The sequence below is a fragment of the Porites lutea genome, chromosome 2 (assembly GCF_958299795.1).
Source record: "Porites lutea chromosome 2, jaPorLute2.1, whole genome shotgun sequence".
In the NCBI taxonomy this organism is placed as follows: Eukaryota; Metazoa; Cnidaria; class Anthozoa; order Scleractinia; family Poritidae; genus Porites; species Porites lutea.
The window spans coordinates 31,765,447-31,787,930 of NC_133202.1; the positions used below are offsets into that span (position 1 = coordinate 31,765,447).

The window sequence follows — 22,484 nt, forward strand, 5'->3', positions numbered from 1 at the left end:
TAGCTGTTTCCCTAGTCTAGATAAAATCTTCAACCAACTGATCAGTTTCCTGAAAAATGATACCTTATTCTAGACCCAAACGCTCTGATTTATATACCCTATCCTAGAGTAAACTGCTTGAAAACCATACCCTTCACAGCGGCACATACCTATATAGCCCAAATATGGCAGTACCCCCCCCCCCCGGGTTTACAGACATCTCGATTGCGAAATTAAAGGCTGGCGAACCTTGCTTATTCCCTTTTAAATGTAAAATACTGAATGTTGGTCAGTATTAGTTCCACTGCTTTGAGCCGAGTGGTCCTTTGAGGTCCGACACACCGCTTTACGCCAAAGCTCGTGTTATATGCCCATCTGAACCATCCTGTCAGAGCTGATTTAGACTTTTTATCCCATTGTAAAGAGAGATTGGACTGGAATGGACTGGACTTGGACTTGCAAAACGAAAACTTGGAAAACGATGACTTGTATAACCTGGACTCGTAAAACGAGGACTAGTAAAGCGAGGACTGAAAAAACGCGGACTTTCAAAACGAGGACCAGTAAAACAAGGACTTGTAAGGCGAGGACTTGACATGCTTATTACAATTCAATAATAAAAATGGGGGTCTTAATTTGGAGCTCGTTTTTTAGTGACGTTATGAAGATGACCATATTGTTCAACAATGACCGAGCATTTGTTTGATACCATAAAGAAATAAGCAAATGGATGGGGAGTGAATGAAACTATCACTAATATTTTAAAAAAAGGAATTCAAAAGTAACAAAGCTTGAGTTTTAAAGTCTATTTCCTAGGCCTCATTATTCCCCGCGGTCAAAGCGTTGGGTAAGAAAATCTGGTTATCTATGCATCCGTAGCCTGTGGACAGGCTGTCTGTTTGGGGAAAAAATAGCGTGTCAAGGGAAGGGGAAGGGAAGGAGCTTTGCCCTCTCCCCATATCCCCGCTCGACCAACGGCCTTTTTGCAGGCTATGCGTCCGATTAATTGTGGTAGTCAAGCGCCCGCGCGTCTATCCGCTCCACAGGTATACCAATGTAAAATAACTCAATCAACAGGTATGGCCATGGATATCTATCGGTATGACAACCTATAGGAGCTGGAGATTTTGGCGCAAAATCGCGTGGCCACCTGGACTTTTAGAGAGAAAAAAGAACAACTAGGAGCTCCTGCAACAACAAAGTCGTTGCCTGCGTGGCAGGCGCAAGAAGGGGAGGGGAGGGGGGAGGAAGAAAAGCACGAAAGAGGGGGAAAGCGAGGGGAGCTACCCTCTCTCCCCAAATCCCGTTTTCTTTTTCCCTTCCTCCCTATCCCCTCCAGACGCCTACTACGCTGGCTACAGAGCCGAGTCTTTTTTCGACTAAGTTTTATGGTCTATATTGATCGCGTGGATAACAGGAAAGAGAAAGAGAAAGAGCTACAGCTTGACTGATAAAAAACAAAGGAGACGAATTTTGTTGGAAAAACAACATGAAAATTTGATATCGGCGGTGAGAAAATGAGATACGCTAGCGGTCAACAAGGAGAAGACAGCAAGGTAAAAATGAGCGGCAGTGAAATTACACATACGCCTTTTTTTTTCATAAAATGAGTAACTAGAAAGTTTCAGGAAAAACTGTTTTAATGCAGAGGTCCACGCAACCCGTCAATATAACTGACTGGTTCCTCTTGCTGGATCTCTAATCAAAGACATGCTGTAGTCAGACGTCACTTGAAGTGTGAAATAAAACAAAACTCAATGCAGGGCTGTCACTAAGGCAACGGAAAAGAAATAATAAAAAAGTGTGCTGCACGTGCAAAGTTATTTTTTTTGTTGCTAATTAGACAACTGATCTTTCTTTTTGCAGTTCTCGTTGCCGTCGCCGTTTAGCTTTGCCCGATTTTATGTTTTGCGCTTTTAGCCCTGGCTAAATCTATATACTATTCTGATATAAACACCGAATTTGATCTCGACTTAGAAAAAAGTAAAAACAAAGAATTGGCACGAAGAATTCTTGTTTTGATTGTTTCTTCTTGTTTTGTTTTTTCAATGTTTCAAACTTCAGTACACTTTTTTTTCGACTTGTCACGTGCTTAATTAAAACATAGTTCGAGTTATCCAGGGTAGAATTATAAAGAAATGAACTGTAACAAAAATTACTTCGAGGTTCGAGTTATCTGGGTTCGAGTTGCTGAGGGTAAAATTACAGTAAAGGTATGAAGGAAATCCAGGGGAAATTTAGTTTGGTTCGAGTTAAGATACGGGAAAATGGGCAACAAATTAAAAAACGTGCAACTTGTCTTGCAACATTGCCGCAAAACGAGTTGAATAACGATGTTGCGCGTTTTACCACACACCTCAAACCTGTCTTAAAACAAATCAGGTAGGTAACAGGTTTGAACGTGGTTGGTAAAACGCGCAACATCGCTATTCAACTCGTTTTGCAGCAATGTTGCAAGTTTTGTTGCCCGTTTTTCCGTATCGTTAGCGCGAGGTTAGGCTGAGAAAACAGCCAACAGTTGGCGACGCTACCACTGGTTTCCCCGCCAAATGACGTCTGAGAAACGAGTGCAGAATTCCACACTGACGACGCGTCACTACCCAGATCTGGGTAGTGCTCCAGATTGGTTGAATGAAATTTCCCACGCGGCACGACCAGTCAGAAGCACTAACCAGATCTGGGTATTGACACGTCATCAGTGTGGTACGGAAGCCCAGGGAGGCCACAGAGCAATTTCTTTTTTCTTTTTCACTTTTCCATTTTTATTTTTAACGAAAAAAAGCGAAATAGATCCGTAAAAATAAAAAAGTTAAAAACAAAACGGAAAAGTAAAAAATAAGAACCGAAATCTCAATCGAAAATCAATTCACGAAATGGCGAAGTGAAAATCAAAACGTTAAAAACGAAAACGGAAAAGTAAAAAATAAGAACCGAAATCTCAATCGAAAAGCAATTCACAAAATGGCGAAGTGAAAATCAAAACGTTAAAAACGAAAATGGAAAAGTAAAAAATAAAAAAACGAAATCTCAACCGAAAAGCTAAATGACGAAGTAAGAATAAAAAAGTTGGAAAAAAAAAAATGGAAAAGTGAAAAATAAAAACGAAATCACCATGTGTCCCCACTGGTCCTCCGTAGTATGGAATTTTTGCGCTCGTTTCTCAGACGTCATTTGGCGGGTAAACCAGTGGTAGCGTCGCCAAATGTCGGCTGTTTTCTCAGGCTAGCGCAAGGTTCGAGTTAGCAAGGGTTCGAGTTATCGGGAGTCAACTGTAATCCAGAAAAAAAAAGTGTCATCAGTTTTAATCTACACGAACGGTGCGGTATGTGTCAAGGCGTTGTGCATTGCATTCACTAAGAAATTTATCATAGACTTTTGTGTACAGTACAAATAAGAACATTTCGAGAACTTACAACTATGAGTCTGGTCTGACGGTATACCCGGCTAACAGAGTCACTTCGATGTCGGTAGTTTCTAAAAATCCTTTCAAAGATGGTTTCTTTTTAGATATTTTCACACTTTATCGAGGACAGCTTTTCGAGGCGCTACTATATAGGAGAAGAAAGAAGAAGAAGAAGAAGAAGAAGAAGAAGAAGAAGAAGAAGAAGAAGAAGAAGAAGAAGAAGGAGGACTGGCCAATAAATTTGCCCCTTGTGGATCATAGAGGCCCGAGAAACTCGATCAGGTGACCCTTATATTTTTCTATACATTTAGACAAAGTTTGTACTTCTTTGTTTTACTTTGTTTGTATCTAATATCCGTCACATCGTTGAAAAACCGACGATCGATTTGATAGAAAACGCGCAACCAAAGCGACGTCCGCAACGACCCATAGCGAGGCTCTTCAATACATTAGGTCCAGAATCTGGGAAATGAAAGAAGATAAGTATGCAAAGAGCCTGGCAAAGAGTTAAGTTTGTGCGAATTTTCGTATGCGAGGGAAAATGTTTATTTAAAAAGTTTCGTATGGAGACTTCATGTTGGTGTGCTTGTGCCTTTGAGGGGCACTATCGAACTGTTTAGAAAGCACAATCTCAAATGCCGCGTCCAGAAAATAAACATTTAATCATGGACTGAACAAAAAAACATGGACTGATTATAGGGGAATGATCACACTGTGTACTAAAATGAGCAGCAGAAGAGAAATGATGAAAACCAGTTGTTCCTCGGAGTCACGTTGATCATTGTTTCCGATCCCATCCATCTGCAAAGAAGGAAATCAGGCAATGGGAAAAAAAATGCTGTATGACCAGAAAATGTCAAACAACCAGAGTTTTAATACTAACAGTAAAATCTATATATTAGAGTTGCCAGTAGGAAATGATGAAAGAGTCATGATATTAGTGACCTGGCAGCCAGTACTGTCGTTGCTAAGTTTTCTAGAGAGAGAACGTTTAAGTAACTGGCTTGCTTGGCTTTACATTTATTGGCTACGATTCCTCGCATTGCTTAGAAAAAGCTCATTGATCGCACCGATTAAAACAAATGCTGAACGATTTTCGCGATCGCACTGATTGCCTTGGTCACGATCCCTGAGAGGGGCCAGCAGTTTTTTTTATGATCCTTTAGCTGTATAGTAGCAAACATATAGAAATCAGGCATAGTTATTTTTGTAGGCTATCTTGCCGTAGGAAATTTTTATGATGGACTCAAGGTGATTGTTACAGGGGACGATTCGCAACGACAATTTTTAGCGCAACGCAGAGTTGTAATACTAGAACAATGTTGTATCTGTTCGAAACAATGTCGCAACAATGTTGCAACGCTGTGTTGCGCTAAAAATCGTTGCGAATCGTCCCGTGTAACATCACCTTTATGTAGGTATGACATGCCAGTGAGACTTGAGTATTGATTACCCGTTGATTTGTTTGATTTTGCAAATCAGCTCTCGCCAATATAAAAGAGTTCAGCGATCCACAACAAAAGAAATCTTTAGAAGATGATCACATGTTCAGAGGGGCTATCAGGTCACTAGGATATTGCTACTTTAGGAATCAATTCTATGCTGTCATTACTGAGTGTATATCAGTACACAAAATGCTCCTGTAATGTCATGAAAAAGATATCATTACAAATTTCATTAGGGATCACTTAAACCATAATAATTTTCTTGGGGTTTTTTTGCAGCCTGAAATGGCTTTAAAACTCGAAAAAGTTGGCCCAGGTTTTTTGAGTTTCAATCCATGTCTATCCGTTCCCATCTGTAGCAACAGACGACAGGAAACAGTTTCAATGCCTACATATAGTCTTAAATCAGTTAAATAACAAAACTGGAGTACTATTTTTGGAATTGAATTAATGTGAAGGCACTTAAATTGTAGCTTTTTAAAAAGTAAGAAAATAGCCAACCTCGTCCCCCGGGGCGCTTTTCCCTGGCTTTGGAGGTGGGGCGAGAAAAGGCCCTGGTATCTCCTCTCCCAGATGACAGGCACACACCAAGTTTATTTAGTCGTTCTTGGAGCTATTTAAAGGGAGACAGAATTTAACAACAAATTCAATATCCACTGAGCAGTTCTCTTTTTTAGGCTTCATAACAAGGATGGATCTTTCAAATAGAAACTGAATCACAAACTAGTACACAACAATAACAAGCTGTTAAAGAGTATGAATTACAGATTGCATTCCAATGCATGATTACAATGGCAACATATAAATACCGCTGTGTGGGCAAGAGGAAATATTAGTACGCGAATCAACCCAGGGGAGGGTGGGGGGTACTTCCCTATATAAGCTATATAGGTATGTGCAGTAGTATACACTTTGCCCATTTCATGGTGTGTTTACATCTTGCCGAGGAACACTAGGGAGGGAAAGACCAGGGTCAGGAAATCTTCCCTTAAGACCTGAAACAGTGACTTGTTTCGTAACAGTTCTATTGAACTAATTCTGCTTATAAATGACATCGGGGTATCCCCTGGCCACCTTCCTTCACGAGAGGTGTATGTCCAAATTTTGTTGGAACAGTTACTGCGTTTATACCGCCATATACATGCATGCACTTACATTTCCGTGTACCTATAAAAATACCTATCACTTTATCAGAACACTGCACATCACACTCAGCAAGGTTTAAAAATACAATGATAGAGATTCTGAAGACTTCTACAGATCCACAAATCTCAAAGGGAGTTGATGCCCTCAAACAACTACTCTTTCTGAAGAAAAGAAGGATACAGTTCCCCGTTATTGTCCCCGCTCAGCCAAAATCGCGTGCGCGTTAAATCCCCGCTCATGACCCGGGTGGAACAGGCATCTTGTTAATTCCGCCGCTCCCCGGGGACAACATGTTGTTAAAGTGTTTAATCCCCGAATAGTGGCTGCGTTAAATCCCCACTATCTCCCACCATGCTGCGGGGTCGGGGGGCCTTCCCACTATTCTGTTTGAACTTTGTCTTCGCCCGATGGGGTAGTTTTGGGCAGTCTTACACCAAGTACTACCCGCCCGATGAATATTAATCGTTTCCCGCCATTTTGACAACGTGGAATCGGGATAAATCTATATGCGACAAACTGCTGACTGGTAACGATAACCTTATTTGGCATTTGCAGGAGGATTTGCCTTTTAAATATGGTTTTGAAGGTTTTTGATGTCCGTATCCTGTCAACAAGACGATGAAATATGACGAATATGCCTTAGAACTGTGGATTTCTACAGAATTGACGCCTGGAAATCAATTTTACGAGACAAAAATGGAATATTCGAGAAGTGTATTCCATCGGCTTGTGACTGTTTAATCAGTTTAACTTAATACCGTGAGATTTTTGTGCCTCATCGTGAGACCTTGAGATTGTCCTCGAAACCGTAAGTCTCACACCGTGAGTCTTGAGAGGTCTGTAATAATAAAGGCGATGTATTCGAAATATGATTCAATATTGGATTATAAAAGCAAGCATAAATTCAAAACAACCATGTTGTTGTGCAAACAAAAGTTTGGGTTGTATTGGTTTTTTATAAACGGACTGCTTAGGTCATTTACATGATGTATAGTACATCTTTAATCACTCTTACATGACATACCTAAGGTAAATTCCATATGGACGGTAACCAACAATAGTCATTTTTAAACCTGTTTATCTTTTGCGTTCAACATGAGTTACATTACCACAATAGTTCTTGTTCTTTTTGGAGTGTACGTAGCCAACAGTATTTATGTAATTTATCACCTTTTTCACTTGCCGGAATGCCAAGGTGGTGTTAGAAAGTGTCTTCGTCCAGATGGCGTTATTGATAAAGAATTGGAGGTAGGTAAGACTTACATGTACAGGAAAATCCATCTTTTTCTCCGATCAACAATAAATGAGCCCTTTTTCTATCCTTGTATATATACCCTATTGTTAAAATGGAATGGCCCTCAGCTGTTTCGTTAATAGCGCTTTGCACTATTACTAAAAATAGGTTTTGTCACCGTAGACCCCCCCCCCCCCCCCGCGTGACTCAGACAAACATTGCGTTCTACTCAAAGGCTTTGTATGAGCAACATACGTTTCTGACATGAAAATTGTTCATAAAATTCGCAGTGAGCGTTTTTAAAATGTTTTTTTGAGCTACTCCAATATATAAAACCTGGTCCAAGTAACTAAAAAGATTGGTTAAAGTCAGAAAAAAATAAAGCTACTTGATTAATGAAGGCTACTGAAATCGGATCCCTGCTCCTGTCTTCATCAAATAGCATTCTATGCACTGAAACATGACATGGCTGTGTACTGCTCCAAAACCAAAATTGCTAAAGGGAAAATCGAGTTTCTATGTACTTCTCGCAAGCCTGTGACAGAATATCTAAGCTCAAAAGCACACCAACGTTAGCACAAACCAAAAAATTTATAAAGTTGTTCTGTTATTGTGCGACCAGGTAGATACCATGTGAATTCGGGACGAATACAGTACGTTATATCCTGTGGTGCTAAATAGCGCAACATAAGCACTTGACTAAAAAAAATTATGAGTGTCTGATTTAACCTAATGCACCGTTTCATAAACAGCTTTGAATTAGCTCTACTCTCCACACATTTCTTAGTAAAATGCCGTAACATAATTTTACACACAGTAATGACACCGCATAAGAAATAAAATCACTCATCTGTACAGTTTTTTTTCCATGTTTAACGTTGTCTTGGCATGTGTTGATTATTTTCAAGATGTATATTATTGAAACCAAGCTGGAATTTGTCTTTTTTAACGATAAAAATCTTCAAAGACAAGGGAAATTTGTTGGCGAACGTGACTTTCCCATACAAAACTCTTATACTGGTCGGCTTCAATGTCTGAGTCACAGCACTAGCAGGGACCAGAAATTTGTGACGTCACTAATGCAAAGTGCTATTTAAATGCTGTAAACCTCCCAATTTTAAGCCCTGGACATATACTATGTTGTCAGGAGTTTAAGTAGGGCTTATAAACTGGACAAAAAAAGTGTTTGAAAAGAAGCTACATAACAGTGCTGATCAAATTTGATAACTTTTTTAATGTTCAAAATGTCATAAAAAGTTGAATTCATTTCAATGCAAGTTAGAGGGGGGCTTATACTAGGTGGAAGTTTTACATAACCGGATGTTTTTTTTTGTTTAAAAGTAGATGGACCTATAAATAAGGGGGGGGGGGGCAGGGGCTCATAAGTGGGGAGGGGAGGGGGGCTTATAATCAGAAGTTTACAGTATTAGCTTGCTTCATCTGTTTCCCTCTGTTGTAACAAGATACCAGTTTCTTCGATGACTCAAAGAGGTCATCACGGCTTAACTGCAGAATACCCCGTTACTTCTAAGCTATATCCTAAATTGGGTGGATACCCGGATACTTGGATACGCAGATGTGCCACATGGGGGAACTGGATACCAACGTCATGTAACATACTTCAAATGACCAGCAGTATGCTGTCAAACATCCCGGCCATAGTATTATGCAAAATTCAACTAAGTTCCTGTGAAAAGCAAGCTACAAATGTAATACAGTCGAACCTCCATGTGCGACCACAAATCGTAAGCGACCACCTCCCATAAGTGACCATGCACCTATCCAAAACACCAAAACTTTCCCAGTCAAAGTCTTACAGTTGGAACCTCTAGTAAATGACTAGTAGGTGACTGTGACCACTTTTGTTCTTGTTTTGTTTTGTATTTCTTTACCATATTTTTTGTACCTATTAACTGGTTTCAATTTATTCTCATTGCTGCCCCTTCACAGCTTCGCGAGTTGTTGTGGTGAATGTATTTCTATTAATTTTATTTTTTTTACAGGTATTAATCTGTACATCCCTTCAGCAGCACAGGGTCAACAGCAAAAATTGTCCCTTACTTTGGAAGAGTGACAACTTTAGTTTGTCAGAACAGTTTGCAATGTGAGTCTCATGAGGATTATTTACATGTGATTGTGTGTAGTGTTGTGGGATATTTATACAAGTCACGCTGTGTTTTCATAAGCCCCTATGGCCATTCAAAACACAAGAGAGGAGTTTTTGATTAAAAAACTGTTCCTTTAAGTGTCCTGCTTAGCCTGTGAATATAGCTGCTTTTCCTTGCATGCATAACATTTGACTGTTTTTTAGTACACTGTAGATTCACGGTGTTTAATAGTTTAATACTGACTTTGATTTGTGTTACCTTTTGTATTTTTGCTATCCTTTGTTAACAGTAAAACAGTACTATGTTGACCATTAAGCACTCGTTGACCAGATTACAGACATATCTAGGTCATTACACTGAGTATGGAATTTTTTGGCCGGACCGCACATGTCTCTCCCTCAAAACATCCCAAGTGGCAAGAAGTGAGGAGAGACAACTGAATTCACTGGCTACTTCTTGAGCTAAATTGCACTACATAATATGATGTGAATTTTAGACTTGTAAAATGAGAGGTAGCTATTGTTGGCAATGCTGAGAACTTTAAAATTTGAAATTCTTATGTACAGGTCTATTTTCTTTTTTTAAAAAAAATTCAAATTTTAAACTTGTTTTTATTAAGTTTCTTGCTTATCATACATTGTTGGTCACAAAAAAAACAACAACAACAACTAAAAATGCTTGTTTTATTCATTTAAAGCAACAGCAGACGTGGAATACACTTTAATAATATATGTTGACAGAAAAATTATCACCATGGTTTAATGTATACTTGGCCACTGTAACCACATGTTTCCTTGTATACGTAAACATTTCCATGCTTAAGTTGCATTTGAACGTCCTATTTTTACAGATCAGTAAATGCCAGTTTACCGCAGAAGACAAGAAACAATGGATCGCTATTTGCTCACCTGTTTATTTATCCAGTTGGAGCATCTCCTTTCAACAGTGAATATGCTTCACATGCTGTTTCTCCATTAACTGTGTACTCTTTACCTCAAGATGAATCAATTAATCTTTTAAATTCTGGTGAAATGCCAAAAAAGGTGAGAATTCTGGTCCACCACCCTGGTTTGTGCAGAAGGGGGGCACTCCTTTATTTTGGCCTAAATGAATACATAATGTGCTACTTTTAACAGGGTGTGGCTTTTGTGGCCTTAAGTCTTCAATTTACATGGTGTACAATTTTCTTTTTTTCTAGTCCTTAACAGGGTGTCTTTCTAGAAACCTTGAACTGGTTATGAACAGTAGCTATGCATGGTCTATGCATTGTACATCACCAGTACAATAATTTTCTAAAAAAATCAAATTTTATGATGTCACATGTAAGAAAAAAACTTTTGTTTGTATTCAATTTGAAATGAATCAGTGTCACAAAAAGGCCTCTTGTCTAGTGAATTAAGGTGGTGAATTGACTAGATTTTTCTGGCGACTCAAACATTGTTAGGGCTTGAAAAACCATTAATGGCACACACCTAGCCAATAACACATGCACCCCCACCCTTAACTGCCCGTCTCCCAGTCTCTTTGGCTCTTATCAAGAGACAAGAGGGATCGAATAGATTGATAAAGTGATCCAATATTGTTTATTGCACAGAAACATAGTTCACCACCCAGTGACATCCCAGTGACGCACTGGAAACCAATTCTCAACTTTCATGTTTTAAATGAAAAAGTTGTATTCGATCGTCAAGCCATTCCTGGTGAGATCTACCCATTTATAAGGTAAGTGAATAGTCAATTGTAAAGTTTCAGCTGAAGTAATGCTCCTTTCTCTTTCAAAATTACCAGGGTTTTTTTCAATGTACATTATGAAGTGAGATGAGGTTATTTTTAACCCTTACGGAAACATGACAAGTGGCAGCCATATTGGATTTTCCATGAAACTTAGGGTACCTAAACCATTTACATGGGAAGACTGGAAATTCTGGTTGGAAAATTATTTAATGGTTGGTGCCATGTTCCATTTGGGAAGCTTCTGAAAATATGGCCTGTGATTTGAGGAAATGCAATTTTTCTACTCTTTTTAGTCTGTTCAGCTGAATTAAGTTATTCTTTGTAACAGCAGGTCATTCTCCGACCGACTCAAATTTTATAGTTTTGTGTTTACACAAGATTTCCACTGGGGGTGGTTTGTGTAAACAGTAAGCATGCCCCCTTGTTTTCTTGAGAAAGTTCTTGTCACTCTTGCTAGTTAATTTTCTTATATATATGTGTATGTTTGTTGGTTTATGCCGTAAATTTATACAGTAAGTATGGTATGTGTAAGTAACATGTAATCACAAATGATGTAGCTACTCAGTTGGACGATCTAAAATAATGAAATAAACCATTCAAATCCCAAAAGTGATCAACATCAATTTTCTCCTTAACAATATGAATACATAATCAAGAGAAATGGTAGTGAGAATAAATGAAATGATCACCTACAGGAAAATGCTTTGATCTTTTATCAAATTTTCATTTGTTAAGAAACTGCATATGGAGATCAGGTTAGATATTGTTATTGAATATCGGGGCTTGAAGGATTATTAATACATCATCTTCATCTAATTATAGTCTTTGATGTTGTTCTTGTCCATTGTTTTTTTGTAGATTAGCCCCCAATAATGACTATCTGCCGGTTTTATATATTGATCAGTTGGGTGTTATTTATAGATACCTCAAGGTAAGACTACTATCATTACTTATATGAGGTATCAATGAACCGTGTGTTGCTTCATATCAAGGGATGTTCAGGTTGAAATTTGGACAATCCTTGAAGGCCATGTGTTTGATTAAGCCCCAGATAGAATGAGTCCATCAGAAATAAAGGCTCGATTACCAGCCACTGAGTCCACGCTCCTTCTTCACTTCTCAGGGCAAACCTGAGACAGCGGTGGAAATTGAGCATTAATCCAGTCCTCTGAAACTGTAAAATTCAGGGTGCCCAGCATTGATTTGAGAATTCTCAGTCACCCAAGAGCAGAAGTGAGGCCTTGAAACATTCTTCTGACTGTTTTGGTCAGATATATAATGAAGTCTTTGAAAATAAAAGTGAGTGTTTGTTAACTCATGCAGATAGAGGCTGTATACTTCTGGAGCTCTGGAACAAACAGCTATCTTATGTAAATTTTACTCTTTTACTATCGTAATGTTTTGTTTTTATTTTTATTTTTTCAAGCCTGTGAATAAAAGTAGTACACAGATGGAACTTAAGATCAAATACTCACCCATCTCCCTTGGGAAGCTTCGCATCTGGGCGTCTGTTCATCATTCATTTGCATCTATGAAGCAACTAGGTAAGAAATGCTTTATCACAGAGCATAAATTAGCCAAAGTTTTAATACAAATTGTACAATTGCAAAATTTATTATTATACCTTTAGTTGTTTCTTGAATAGACCAGTTTCCAATTATTAAAAGGATTATTATTCATACTTGGCTCTGAGCGTAAGGGATATGATTGAGGCCCATCCACACTAATGTGTTTTTGTTTGAAAACGCATTCATTTCGATGTACTTAAGCCCACCGTCCACACTAATATGCTGAGCATTTTCATCAAAACGCATCGATTTGAAAACGTTCTTAAAAATGGATCAAAATCATGAATGCCAATGTGAAAGACATGAAACTGTGACTCAGACATTTAGTGACACTTTTGTACTCTGGTGTGGACGAGAAGTTCACTATAGATGTGGATTTTATGGACTGTATATCTAGTTTTTATAACCATGTTTTAATTTTTTAGGCAGTCTTAAAGTTGGGAGCCTGCCCTCATACAGTTAATAACTGTTCAAGCAGTATTAATGCTGTTGTTGTTTAAAACCCTGTTTGTGTTGCCGTAGATGTTGATAACAAGAAAAACCCTTAAAACGTTCATAGATGTATATCCAAAGTGTTAAATGTATCTCATTCAAAATATGTCAACTCTTGGATATGTATCTATTAATGTTAACTTCTTATAAGTAGTTGAGTTTTTTGAAGGTTTTAATTAGTGGTCATGTAACTGTTGATAACAGCTCTTTCCTTGATTTGTTAATATTTGTAAATCGCCTTGTTGATGAACTCAATCATTGAAAACTATATCATGATAAACACATTCTCAGGGATGCGAGACATTTAGTTGTTTTGTTAACTAATATGTCATCTATGTGGGTTTGAAAATCCTTCCATAAAACTCCTGCATTTTGCCCTAAAATCCTATGAATGTCCTACATACTTGCTGTCTTACTTCTACTTTTCCTACAATTTGTTGAAGGAAAACTTCATAAGTGCCCCCTCCCATTTGAAAAAAAAAGTCAGTGCTCATTGCTCAGTGCTCAGTAGCCTGCGACAGCCTCCATTTGGGGTGGTGTCGAGAAGTCACGTGAGAGCCACACGCGAACGGAGAGGCGAGTGCGAGGGGCTTCGTCGCTCGCGCGCGCGTTCTCTCACGGCTTGCTTCGCTCGCTTGCTCGCAGGCTTAAGTGCTTAGTCACTTACTGGATTTGTCAAACCTAGTTATCTCCTTTTACATTTCTTATATTTGCAATCTTCAGTAACAAATCCATTAGGGTCTTATCTAATTTTTTAGGATTTTCAGAAAAGGACTTAGATGAAATAAGAGGAATCTTCACAGACACCAATCTTATGTTTCTTGGTCTGACATTTGCCATTACAGTACTCCATGTAAGTAACACTACCACATCAGCAATTATAAATGATACTTTTTTTCTTTCCAAAAAATGGCTTGTTTTGTGATAACGAAATCGCGGAGAGCTAAATCCAAACAATTTACTTCGAGAACTGGCAAATGGTAAATTCGTGCCTGTGTTGAAAGACTGCGAGGCTAATCCTTTTCCCCGTGAGTCTAAGATTTGTTAATTTCCCACTCAGGAAGCTATAAGGAGAATTGGTACAAGCTTTTGGCGCAATGATTTGTGGGATCGTGTGGATGGACAAGTGTTACTTATCATTGGTTAATTGTTGGCTTGAATACCATCGACCAATCATAACTAACGCGTGTCCAACCAAACGATTCCAGAAATCACTGTACCCAAAGCTTGTAGCCATTCTCCTTATAGTTTATGAAGTGAGTATTAGCGAGAATGAGACCGCAGAGGAGTGTTTGAAATGCCGTCCTGAGAGACTTCGACCGACTCTAAGACTTATAAAATTCTAGCTCTAAACTCTCGGAGTTTTTCTCAAACTTCTGATTAGCCGTTCGTGTATTTAAACAGGGCACAAATCACCGGTCAAATTCCAAAACATATTCGCAGTGTGGTAGGCTTCTTTCTGGCTAAAATTGTAGGGAGAAGCCCGTGTCAATGCGGAGAAGCCATTTATATATTCAAAAATAGGAATTGCAAGAATCTCAAAGCCCTCCAAAAACATCTAAATTCTACTAACATTTTGCGAGACTCCTGTATTTTTTTGAGGGAAACATATTTTTAATTTCTTTCCTTTTCATTTTGTTGCAGCTTCTGTTTGATTTCTTAGCATTTAAAAATGATATTAATTACTGGAAGCGCAGGGACAGCATGGTGGGACTATCAATGAGAACAGGTGGGTATCAGGGAATAGGGGAGTCAATCGAATCTTTCAATTTTTTGTGTCATTCGTATATGCCTTTCATTCAGTTATCTGTGAAAATTGGAGCCCGATATACCGAATAGTTTCGAAGAAATTATCTTTGAAAAACTCGAAACTTTACAATGTATGAACGCATTAAGGCGGTTTTTGCCACCCAGCAATTTCGCAGTTTTCGATGGCTGTTGTTTCCTTTGTTATTGCTTGCAAAGAGGACAAATTGCTCAAATTAACCAACTCTTTCAACTTTTGAATTTAATTTGTTCATTCCGTGATGCCTTCTTTTTTTGTGAAAATGAGTTTTATTTGCATGAGAATATAAATTACTTTTCATATCAATGGCTTTGCACTTAGCCTCCCTTCGAAACAGAGGCTTAGGATAGAGTAACCCAGAATGGACTATGAGTTTTTAAAATGTCTCATCCGAGGTGAATATATGAGGAAGTTAGAATTTCACTGAAGCAAACAGTAATCACGCCTTAGCTTTTTAACCTCGCTGTTTACTAACCATCAAAAACTGCAAAAATGATTTGTGCCAAAAATTCCAATGTGTCATACATTTTTTGTTAAGTTGTCAGTTTTAAAAACAGAGTTTCTCGAAAAAAAAAAAAAGATATACCGGGCTCAAAATTTTAGTGCTGGCTAATTCTGCTATGATCTTTTTAAGCATGTGCTAATGAGAAAAAAGTTGTAAGTAAGGGATTCAGGGTCTGAAAGAGTTATCTCGGGATCCGGGATTTGACCCGAAATATAGCGTGAGATTCGGAAAAACGCAAAATTTACTTACGGGATATAGGATTTGACCGCTGCTCGGAAGCGGGATTCGCCAAAATCTTGGCACAGTGTGCAGTATTGGGAAAGAAAACGGTTTTCGTTCGGGAAGTTCGGGATGCGGGATTGTCGTGAAAATAAAGAGCGGCAATGCGGGATCAGGACGCCCTTTTCAGACCCGGTAAATACAAACTTCATGGAAGGCTTTTAATACGGAAGCGTTTCCCGACCCAGGGAGACTTTTCAAGCGCAGTTTCCGGTTTCAGTCAAGTCTTTTTGGTGATCAGCGCAAAAAGCTTCGCGGCTCGTGTCGTGAGTCTGTAGCATCCAACCGCGCGCACGGAAAGAGCTCTGACACCAACGGTAATAATAATTGTTGACGGTCAAACTTGTCTTCTAAACGTTGACCAATTGAGGCCATTTTTTTGTCGTTAGCAATGGTTAGTTTTTGCTAAGAGCCATTTTCTCAATTGTTGCACTGCAGTTATTTGGAGATGTGTCAGCACAATCATTATCTTTTTATATCTAATGGATGAGAAAACCAGCCTTCTTGTTCTTATTCCTGCTGGGATCGGCTCATTGATTGAGGTAGGTCGACGTCATTACTGACAACAAGAGTTGTAGGCAACAGTTAAAGTTTTGATTTTATCTTTTCCTCAAAACATGAAGCAACTGGCAGGCAGGGAGGTATTAGGAGCATTTCTATCGGGTTTCTGTTTGTGCGAGTACTAGAAAAAGTGTTACTAAAACTCCGAGAATGAAAGGAAATGTCAGACTCCTAAGTGGTGCAAACTGGAATGTCAAGAGGGTTTGGGGTGGGGCACAGGAGATTAGATCAAGAGACAAATCAACAAAAAATTGTCTTAGGAGGTATAGAGATTTTCTTGACCGAAACATTGCGGCGTTCTTTTATTTGAGTTCAACTTAATTTTTTGTTCTGTACAGATGTGGAAAGTGACCAAGGCATTCAAGGTCAATATAACATGGGAAAAAGGATCAAGGCCTTCAATACAGGTGAATAGAGCTGACCGGCCTAACCTGCTGTGTCATGAAACAAGGTTAAGCTCTGTCATATTTATTGTTGCCTGAATTTTTTTCGTTTTATAGTTTGGGAAGCGTTCAAGCAAGGAACAGGAGACAGAGGAATTTGATAGCGAAGTAAGTGCCTGAACATATACTCCAACTCATTTACTTTGTCAAATGCAAGCAGACTCTTTTTGAGCCGAATTCCTAAGAACCATATTCAAATTCAGAAAGAGAAAGAAAATTTAGCAGTCCCTTGTTTACGTCCTCCATAAAACGTGAAATTAGGCATTTTCCTTTCGTAGTCGTGCAGTGGCGGCAGAGAAATGTACAAAAAAGAGTGATGCACGTGCAAAGTTGTCGTTTTGCTTATTCAAGCTATTGCTTTTATGACGTTTTTCGTTGTCGTGGCCATCTTGGAATCTTAAAGTCTCTAATGGTAAACAATAAACACATATGATGGACATCACTGTGCACAAAAGGGATATTTCGTGCCTCTTCTCACTTATACCTGCCCGTCATGCGTTTTCTTCATACTGGTAATTAGCAGGCTTTCGTTCCGCAGAGGTTTTGTTGAATTAATTAATTGTTTATTTTATTTTGTATTTAAGGCTATGCGTTATCTATCGTACGCCCTGTATCCTTTGCTGGTAGCTGGCGCAGTGTACTCTCTAGTTTATTATCCACATAAGAGGTAATGTAAAATCCTGATTTTATTTGGTCAAAAGATGGTCATCGAAAGTTCGAAGCAAATAACCAGAAACAAGGAAATAAGCAAATGGATGGGGAGGATGCAGACTTCACTTCAAGGGCAGAAAGAATAAAGATTGATATTTTGAAAGAGGAATTAAGTAACAAAGCTTGATTGATATACTGGGATGGACATTGAATTTGAACTGGAGTGACAAAAGAGTAAAGACAAAGAATTGACACGATTGTTTTGCAATAAATTATCTGTTTCGGACTTCAGTACATCCTTTTTTTTTCCAACTTGTCACGCGCTTAAAACATGGTTCAAGTTCTTGAGGGAACAATTATACACAAATTATCTGAAGGGAAAACAAAAATTACTTCGAGTTATTTGGAGGTTCAAGTTATCAAGGGCTCGAGTTACCGAGGGTAAAATTACAGTAAACCTATGAAGGAAATCCAGGGGAGACAAACGGTCGAGTTAGCGAGGGTTACATACCCAAGTTTAGGCTATTAAAAAGCGGTTCAAAAACCATTCTCTTTGGCGTCCCACATATCAGTAAAGATTATGTAAGGAAGTACCTCCTTTCCCAGGGAGGCAAGGAATAACCTCTTGAAATGAAAAGTGTGTAAAACATCTCCTCAGTTTAATGGCTCTGTCGTGTAACAGAGCATTCTGTGTCCTCAGTCGTCAACTTCAGGCCTCTTCTCCTTCTACGTATGGGTTCATCTTCTTTTTTATTTGTGTTTCTGTCACTTCATAAAGCTGCTACACTGTTATCTATTTTCTAACCTTTCATTCCTCTCCTTTAATTCCAGTTGGTATTCTTGGATTATTCGAAGTCTTGTGAATGGTACGTTAGTCGTCATCCATTTTCAAACCATTTTTGAAAGAAAACCGTTAAAACATATGTGAAGACAGGGTTTGTCACCTTTTGGAAAGAAATTAAAAAAAAGAGAGACAAGGAGGGACGAAAACAAGATCCCTCGATCTCAGACGCAAGTATCCTTCCGATTGCGAGGTTTTCCCGAAAATAGGACTAGTATATGGCTCGTATAAAGTTCTGTTTTTGCTCTGTGAACTTCGTTTTCAATCTCACTTTTCGTAGGCCATTGTATATTTTCTGCTCACAAATTGTGGCTGAATATATGAATGCGACGTTTTCATTGGTCAATAAGATCAAAATGATAGGAATGCCATTGTACCTTGTGCACCGTTAGGTAAAAAAAAAACATTCAATAGAGGAGTTTGACTGGCTTCGTAACCATCCTACTCTATTAACTATGAAGTAATTAAGATCATGCGCTTTTACTCGGTAACTATTAGCTTTGAGTTTATTTAGAAATTCAGCACCTGCTTTTGTCACCTTCAGGTGTGTACGCATTTGGTTTTCTGTTCATGCTCCCTCAGCTGTTTGTCAACTACAAGGTGAGTTTCTAGGACAAAGCATTAGTGAACTCTCTCTTAACACCTCTCTAAAATTTGACTCTATACCAGACGGACATCCTCTAAGACCAACACCTATTGTTGCTTCCAAAGATGTCCATCTTTGAGAATATAGAATAACGGAGAATACAACAGATCCGTATAGAATAGAATGATTCGGTGCAGCTCAGACTGTGATGATCTCTTATGATGGTATGGAATTTCGTGCTTAGCCATGGAAAAGCGAAAACTTGAACAAAAGTGAGAAAACAAGGGTGATCTTGTACTTATTACTGGTGTGAAGGGGTTAAGAAATCAGTAGAACCTCGCTATCTGAATGCTCGGTAGTGACGTGACGACAATGAACAGTACGATTTAATGTGAAGCTGCGTATACAGACTAGCCTAGGAACCTGGAGAGTCGTTGTCAATATGATTGAGCTGTACTTGCTTACCAGGAGATAGGACTTGCCTCAAGTCGACCTCACGACTTTACGAGTTTCTAAGCGAGTGGAGCGAGTTTTTTAGGCCGCGAAGCGGCCGAGCGAACGGCGAAGTCGCGGGTGGTCTTCGTCTTGCGCCGTATAAAGTCAGACGAAGGACTATTTTGAAAGACGAACAAGACTCGGGAGGTCTCACGCGCAATCTCCTAATCCTATTTGACAGAACCTCAACTGGAACCTGAATCCGGTTCACTTATAACTTGATGTACACCACTGACATTTCTTTTCTTTTTTCTTCAGCTGAAATCAGTCGCTCATTTACCCTGGAGAGCGTTCATGTACAAGGTAGGTGGATTCTTATTTACATTTCATGGGGCAGGGAGTGGTGAGTCGAGAAAAAAAATTCCTGTACGCCAACGGGCCGGGAATATCATGTCACAAAACTTCCCTACTGTATTAGAAAGGTACCTGTTCTCGCTCGCAATCTCCGGTATTGCAATGAAATCGGATTAATTAATCTCTTGGTTTGCAACTTTTAGTATCTGCACTATTTTCAGCATTTATGCAAAAATGAGAAGGGTCGCTAATTTATACGTTTATTTAAATCTCCGTCGATGATTTTCTTTAAAATTACTCTTAAGGTCTTTTGTCTCCATAGTGCTTTGCAACAAAGTTTGAAGTTTGTGGATATAGTCTAAGGGTATAAATAACCGACGCCAAAACGGCAAAGTTTGCGCTCTCTTTTCAAGAGCCCTTAGTCACTTGTCTTATTTACAGTGTGTCTTCAAGGTTGATAATTGGTAATCAGGCTCTTGAAAAACCTCATCGAGCCACCTAACATTTGAATCTGTTTATGGTCCCCTTTCGTTACAGCCTGTAATATAGAAATGTATAATTGCAAACATGTTTTTAGTGTTTGTAATTAGTTTTACAAGCTTTTCCGGACACAGGCCTGCCCAGAGGGAATAGGCACAAACGGGACTCAAAGGTCCCATGCAAGGTGCCATCCCTGCCCAATCCCACAACCCGTTAAGGTTGGCCACATCACCGGGGTCTACGTGCCCTACTCTTTTCGAACAGTAGTGTGGGTTCTTTTACGTCCCACAAGAACAGATCAGTGAAGGTGCTGTGAGACGGGACCTATGGTTTTTCGTCCTTATCCGAGAAGACTAGAAAGTCTAACCATTTGCAGATGTCATTACAAAGGCAGCACTTTCTTCTCAGTTATTTAAAGACCCTAAGTGTTGGTCCGGCCGGGGTTTGAACCCGCGACCTCCCGCTCAGCAGACCCTCGCTCTCCCAACTGAGCTAACCAGGCGGCGGTTAATCAATTAATGGTGAGGAGTAAAATTTGTATTTGCAGGCATTCAACACGTTCATTGACGATGTGTTTGCATTTATCATCATTATGCCAACCGCTCACCGACTGGCTTGCTTCAGAGATGATGTGGTGTTTGTCGTTTATCTATATCAAAGATGGTAAGCTACGCACTTTGATTCTTTTTATGTGTAGGCTAAATACGAGCATGCAATTTTCCATTTTCATACAAGCCTTGAATTGAAAATTTTCTAAGAAGACAGAAATATTTGAGGTTACGTTTGGCTGTCTGTAAAACCAGGAACAGGCCCAGAACACCCCGGAACGCCCTTAATTACAAACATTATGCAAAAAATTACAAAACCAAAAACAGCCCCCCCCCCCCTCCCCAATAAAGCCGTACTAGACAAAAAGCAGACAAACAAACAACAACAAAAAGAAGCTGCTAACGTTTGGTAGTGGTATACAATACAAGTACTTCGCGGATGCCGTTTCAAATTGGCGGGGTATTTTCTAGTTGCTCCAGCTCTACTGAAGGAAACGAGTGGAACAGTTCTAAGTTTTTCTACTTGCCTACAGTTGACTACGTTTCCTCACTGGTATATGAAATTCCACAAGTTCCCCCCCCCCCCAAAAAAAAAAACGCATTAGACGTTTGACCGCAGTAGAGGATTTTCCTAACCAAGTCTATTTCCGCAGGTTGTACCCTGTGGACATGAAGCGCGTGAACGAGTTCGGCGTGTCTTATGACGACCAGGAGAAGGAGCAAGACAAGCCACACAAAGATTAATAATGCTTAGTTTATTGGTAAATTACTAGGTGTAGTTAAAACAAAAGTTAAGATAAAGTTCTTACATTCTCAGACTATTTAAAACAAAGTTTTGTTTCTTGTTGGTTTGTTTGGTTTCAGCTAGTTTCACGCGTAAATCTTTGGGACCTAGCTTGGGACTTAGCTGACCTGGTCACTAGTTTTTCAACTTTGCTAAGCGTTTACCTCAACCCAAAATCAGAGGTGCGTGTCGGATACATCTAGAAACGCGCTTCAATCTTCCCTAGTTTTTCATTCTTGTTTTTCGATATTTTTACTTAAAACCTGTTTTTGAGTATTCTTTTATTCATCCTATAATATTATGTTATCATATTTGGTTAAGAACAGTATAGACCACGAGTGGCCGTCTTTCTTTCCCCAGAGCCACGCGCGGCGAGCGAAAAAGAAGTGAAATTATGCAAATTTATAGTATAAGGGAGGAGAGATTGGGGTTCCTCCTAGGCTCCTCTGCAGGTAACTCCTATTGGAATGGTTAATTGTGACCCAAAAGAAAAATAAGAGGGTGTTCGTAGTCGAAAAACAGTATGATCGGGTATCTTGTGATATGCAAATCAGTTAAGAAATGATATCTAATGCGCATGTGCATCAGCTGACTGTGTCCCTTTAATGAGTTATGACCTTGCCTGGCGGATTTATTCTGACTGCAGGTCTTTGAATTTCCATCTGTGTCTGCCTCCGTGTCATCGTTTCCATGCAGGTTATGTTAATAACTTTAAAAAAATTGTAAAAATGCGGGCGCCCTTCCGATCCCACCCTTAACCTGACAGTAATTCTGTCGAACGCCTTAAAGGCGCTTAAAAAGCCAACTTCGTCTCTCTTTGTCTCCAGGGTCCCTTCTCCAAGGAAAAGGAAGTAGAGAGGCCCTGGATAAGCCAGGTTGAAATAGTGTTGACGTGTTGCACATGAAACTAACACTCGTTACTGGGGCAAATTATGATCTCAATTGTAATTCAGTTTGTTCGCCTCATTGCTCCATTCACCTCGTTAGTAAAAGTAGTGAACTACAACAGGAAGGTTATCTGCTAAAAACGATTCTGCTGAGTTGATTGTCTAGGGGGTTTTGTGACAAATCGTCTCCTCGTGACGAGATTTCATCGACTGTGTTCGTGATCCAGCTGATAAC

General features: G+C 39.2%; 1 protein-coding gene across 1 annotated transcript; it reads left to right on the forward strand.

Annotated features, from left to right (window-relative positions):
- Nucleotides 1-7,001: 7,001 nt before the first annotated feature.
- On the forward strand, nucleotides 7,002-21,430 carry LOC140926853 (lipid scramblase CLPTM1L-like). The gene is made up of 17 exons (XM_073376531.1): nucleotides 7,002-7,221; nucleotides 9,211-9,311; nucleotides 10,166-10,358; nucleotides 10,910-11,037; nucleotides 11,908-11,980; nucleotides 12,476-12,593; nucleotides 13,868-13,962; nucleotides 14,754-14,838; nucleotides 16,118-16,221; nucleotides 16,579-16,647; nucleotides 16,741-16,791; nucleotides 17,268-17,350; nucleotides 18,166-18,200; nucleotides 18,720-18,775; nucleotides 19,515-19,559; nucleotides 20,578-20,693; nucleotides 21,232-21,430. Exons 1-17 carry the CDS (start codon nucleotides 7,069-7,071, stop codon nucleotides 21,320-21,322), a joined length of 1,596 nt encoding a protein of 531 aa, XP_073232632.1. The 5' UTR covers nucleotides 7,002-7,068; the 3' UTR covers nucleotides 21,323-21,430.
- The last annotated feature ends 1,054 nt before the right edge of the window (nucleotides 21,431-22,484 follow it).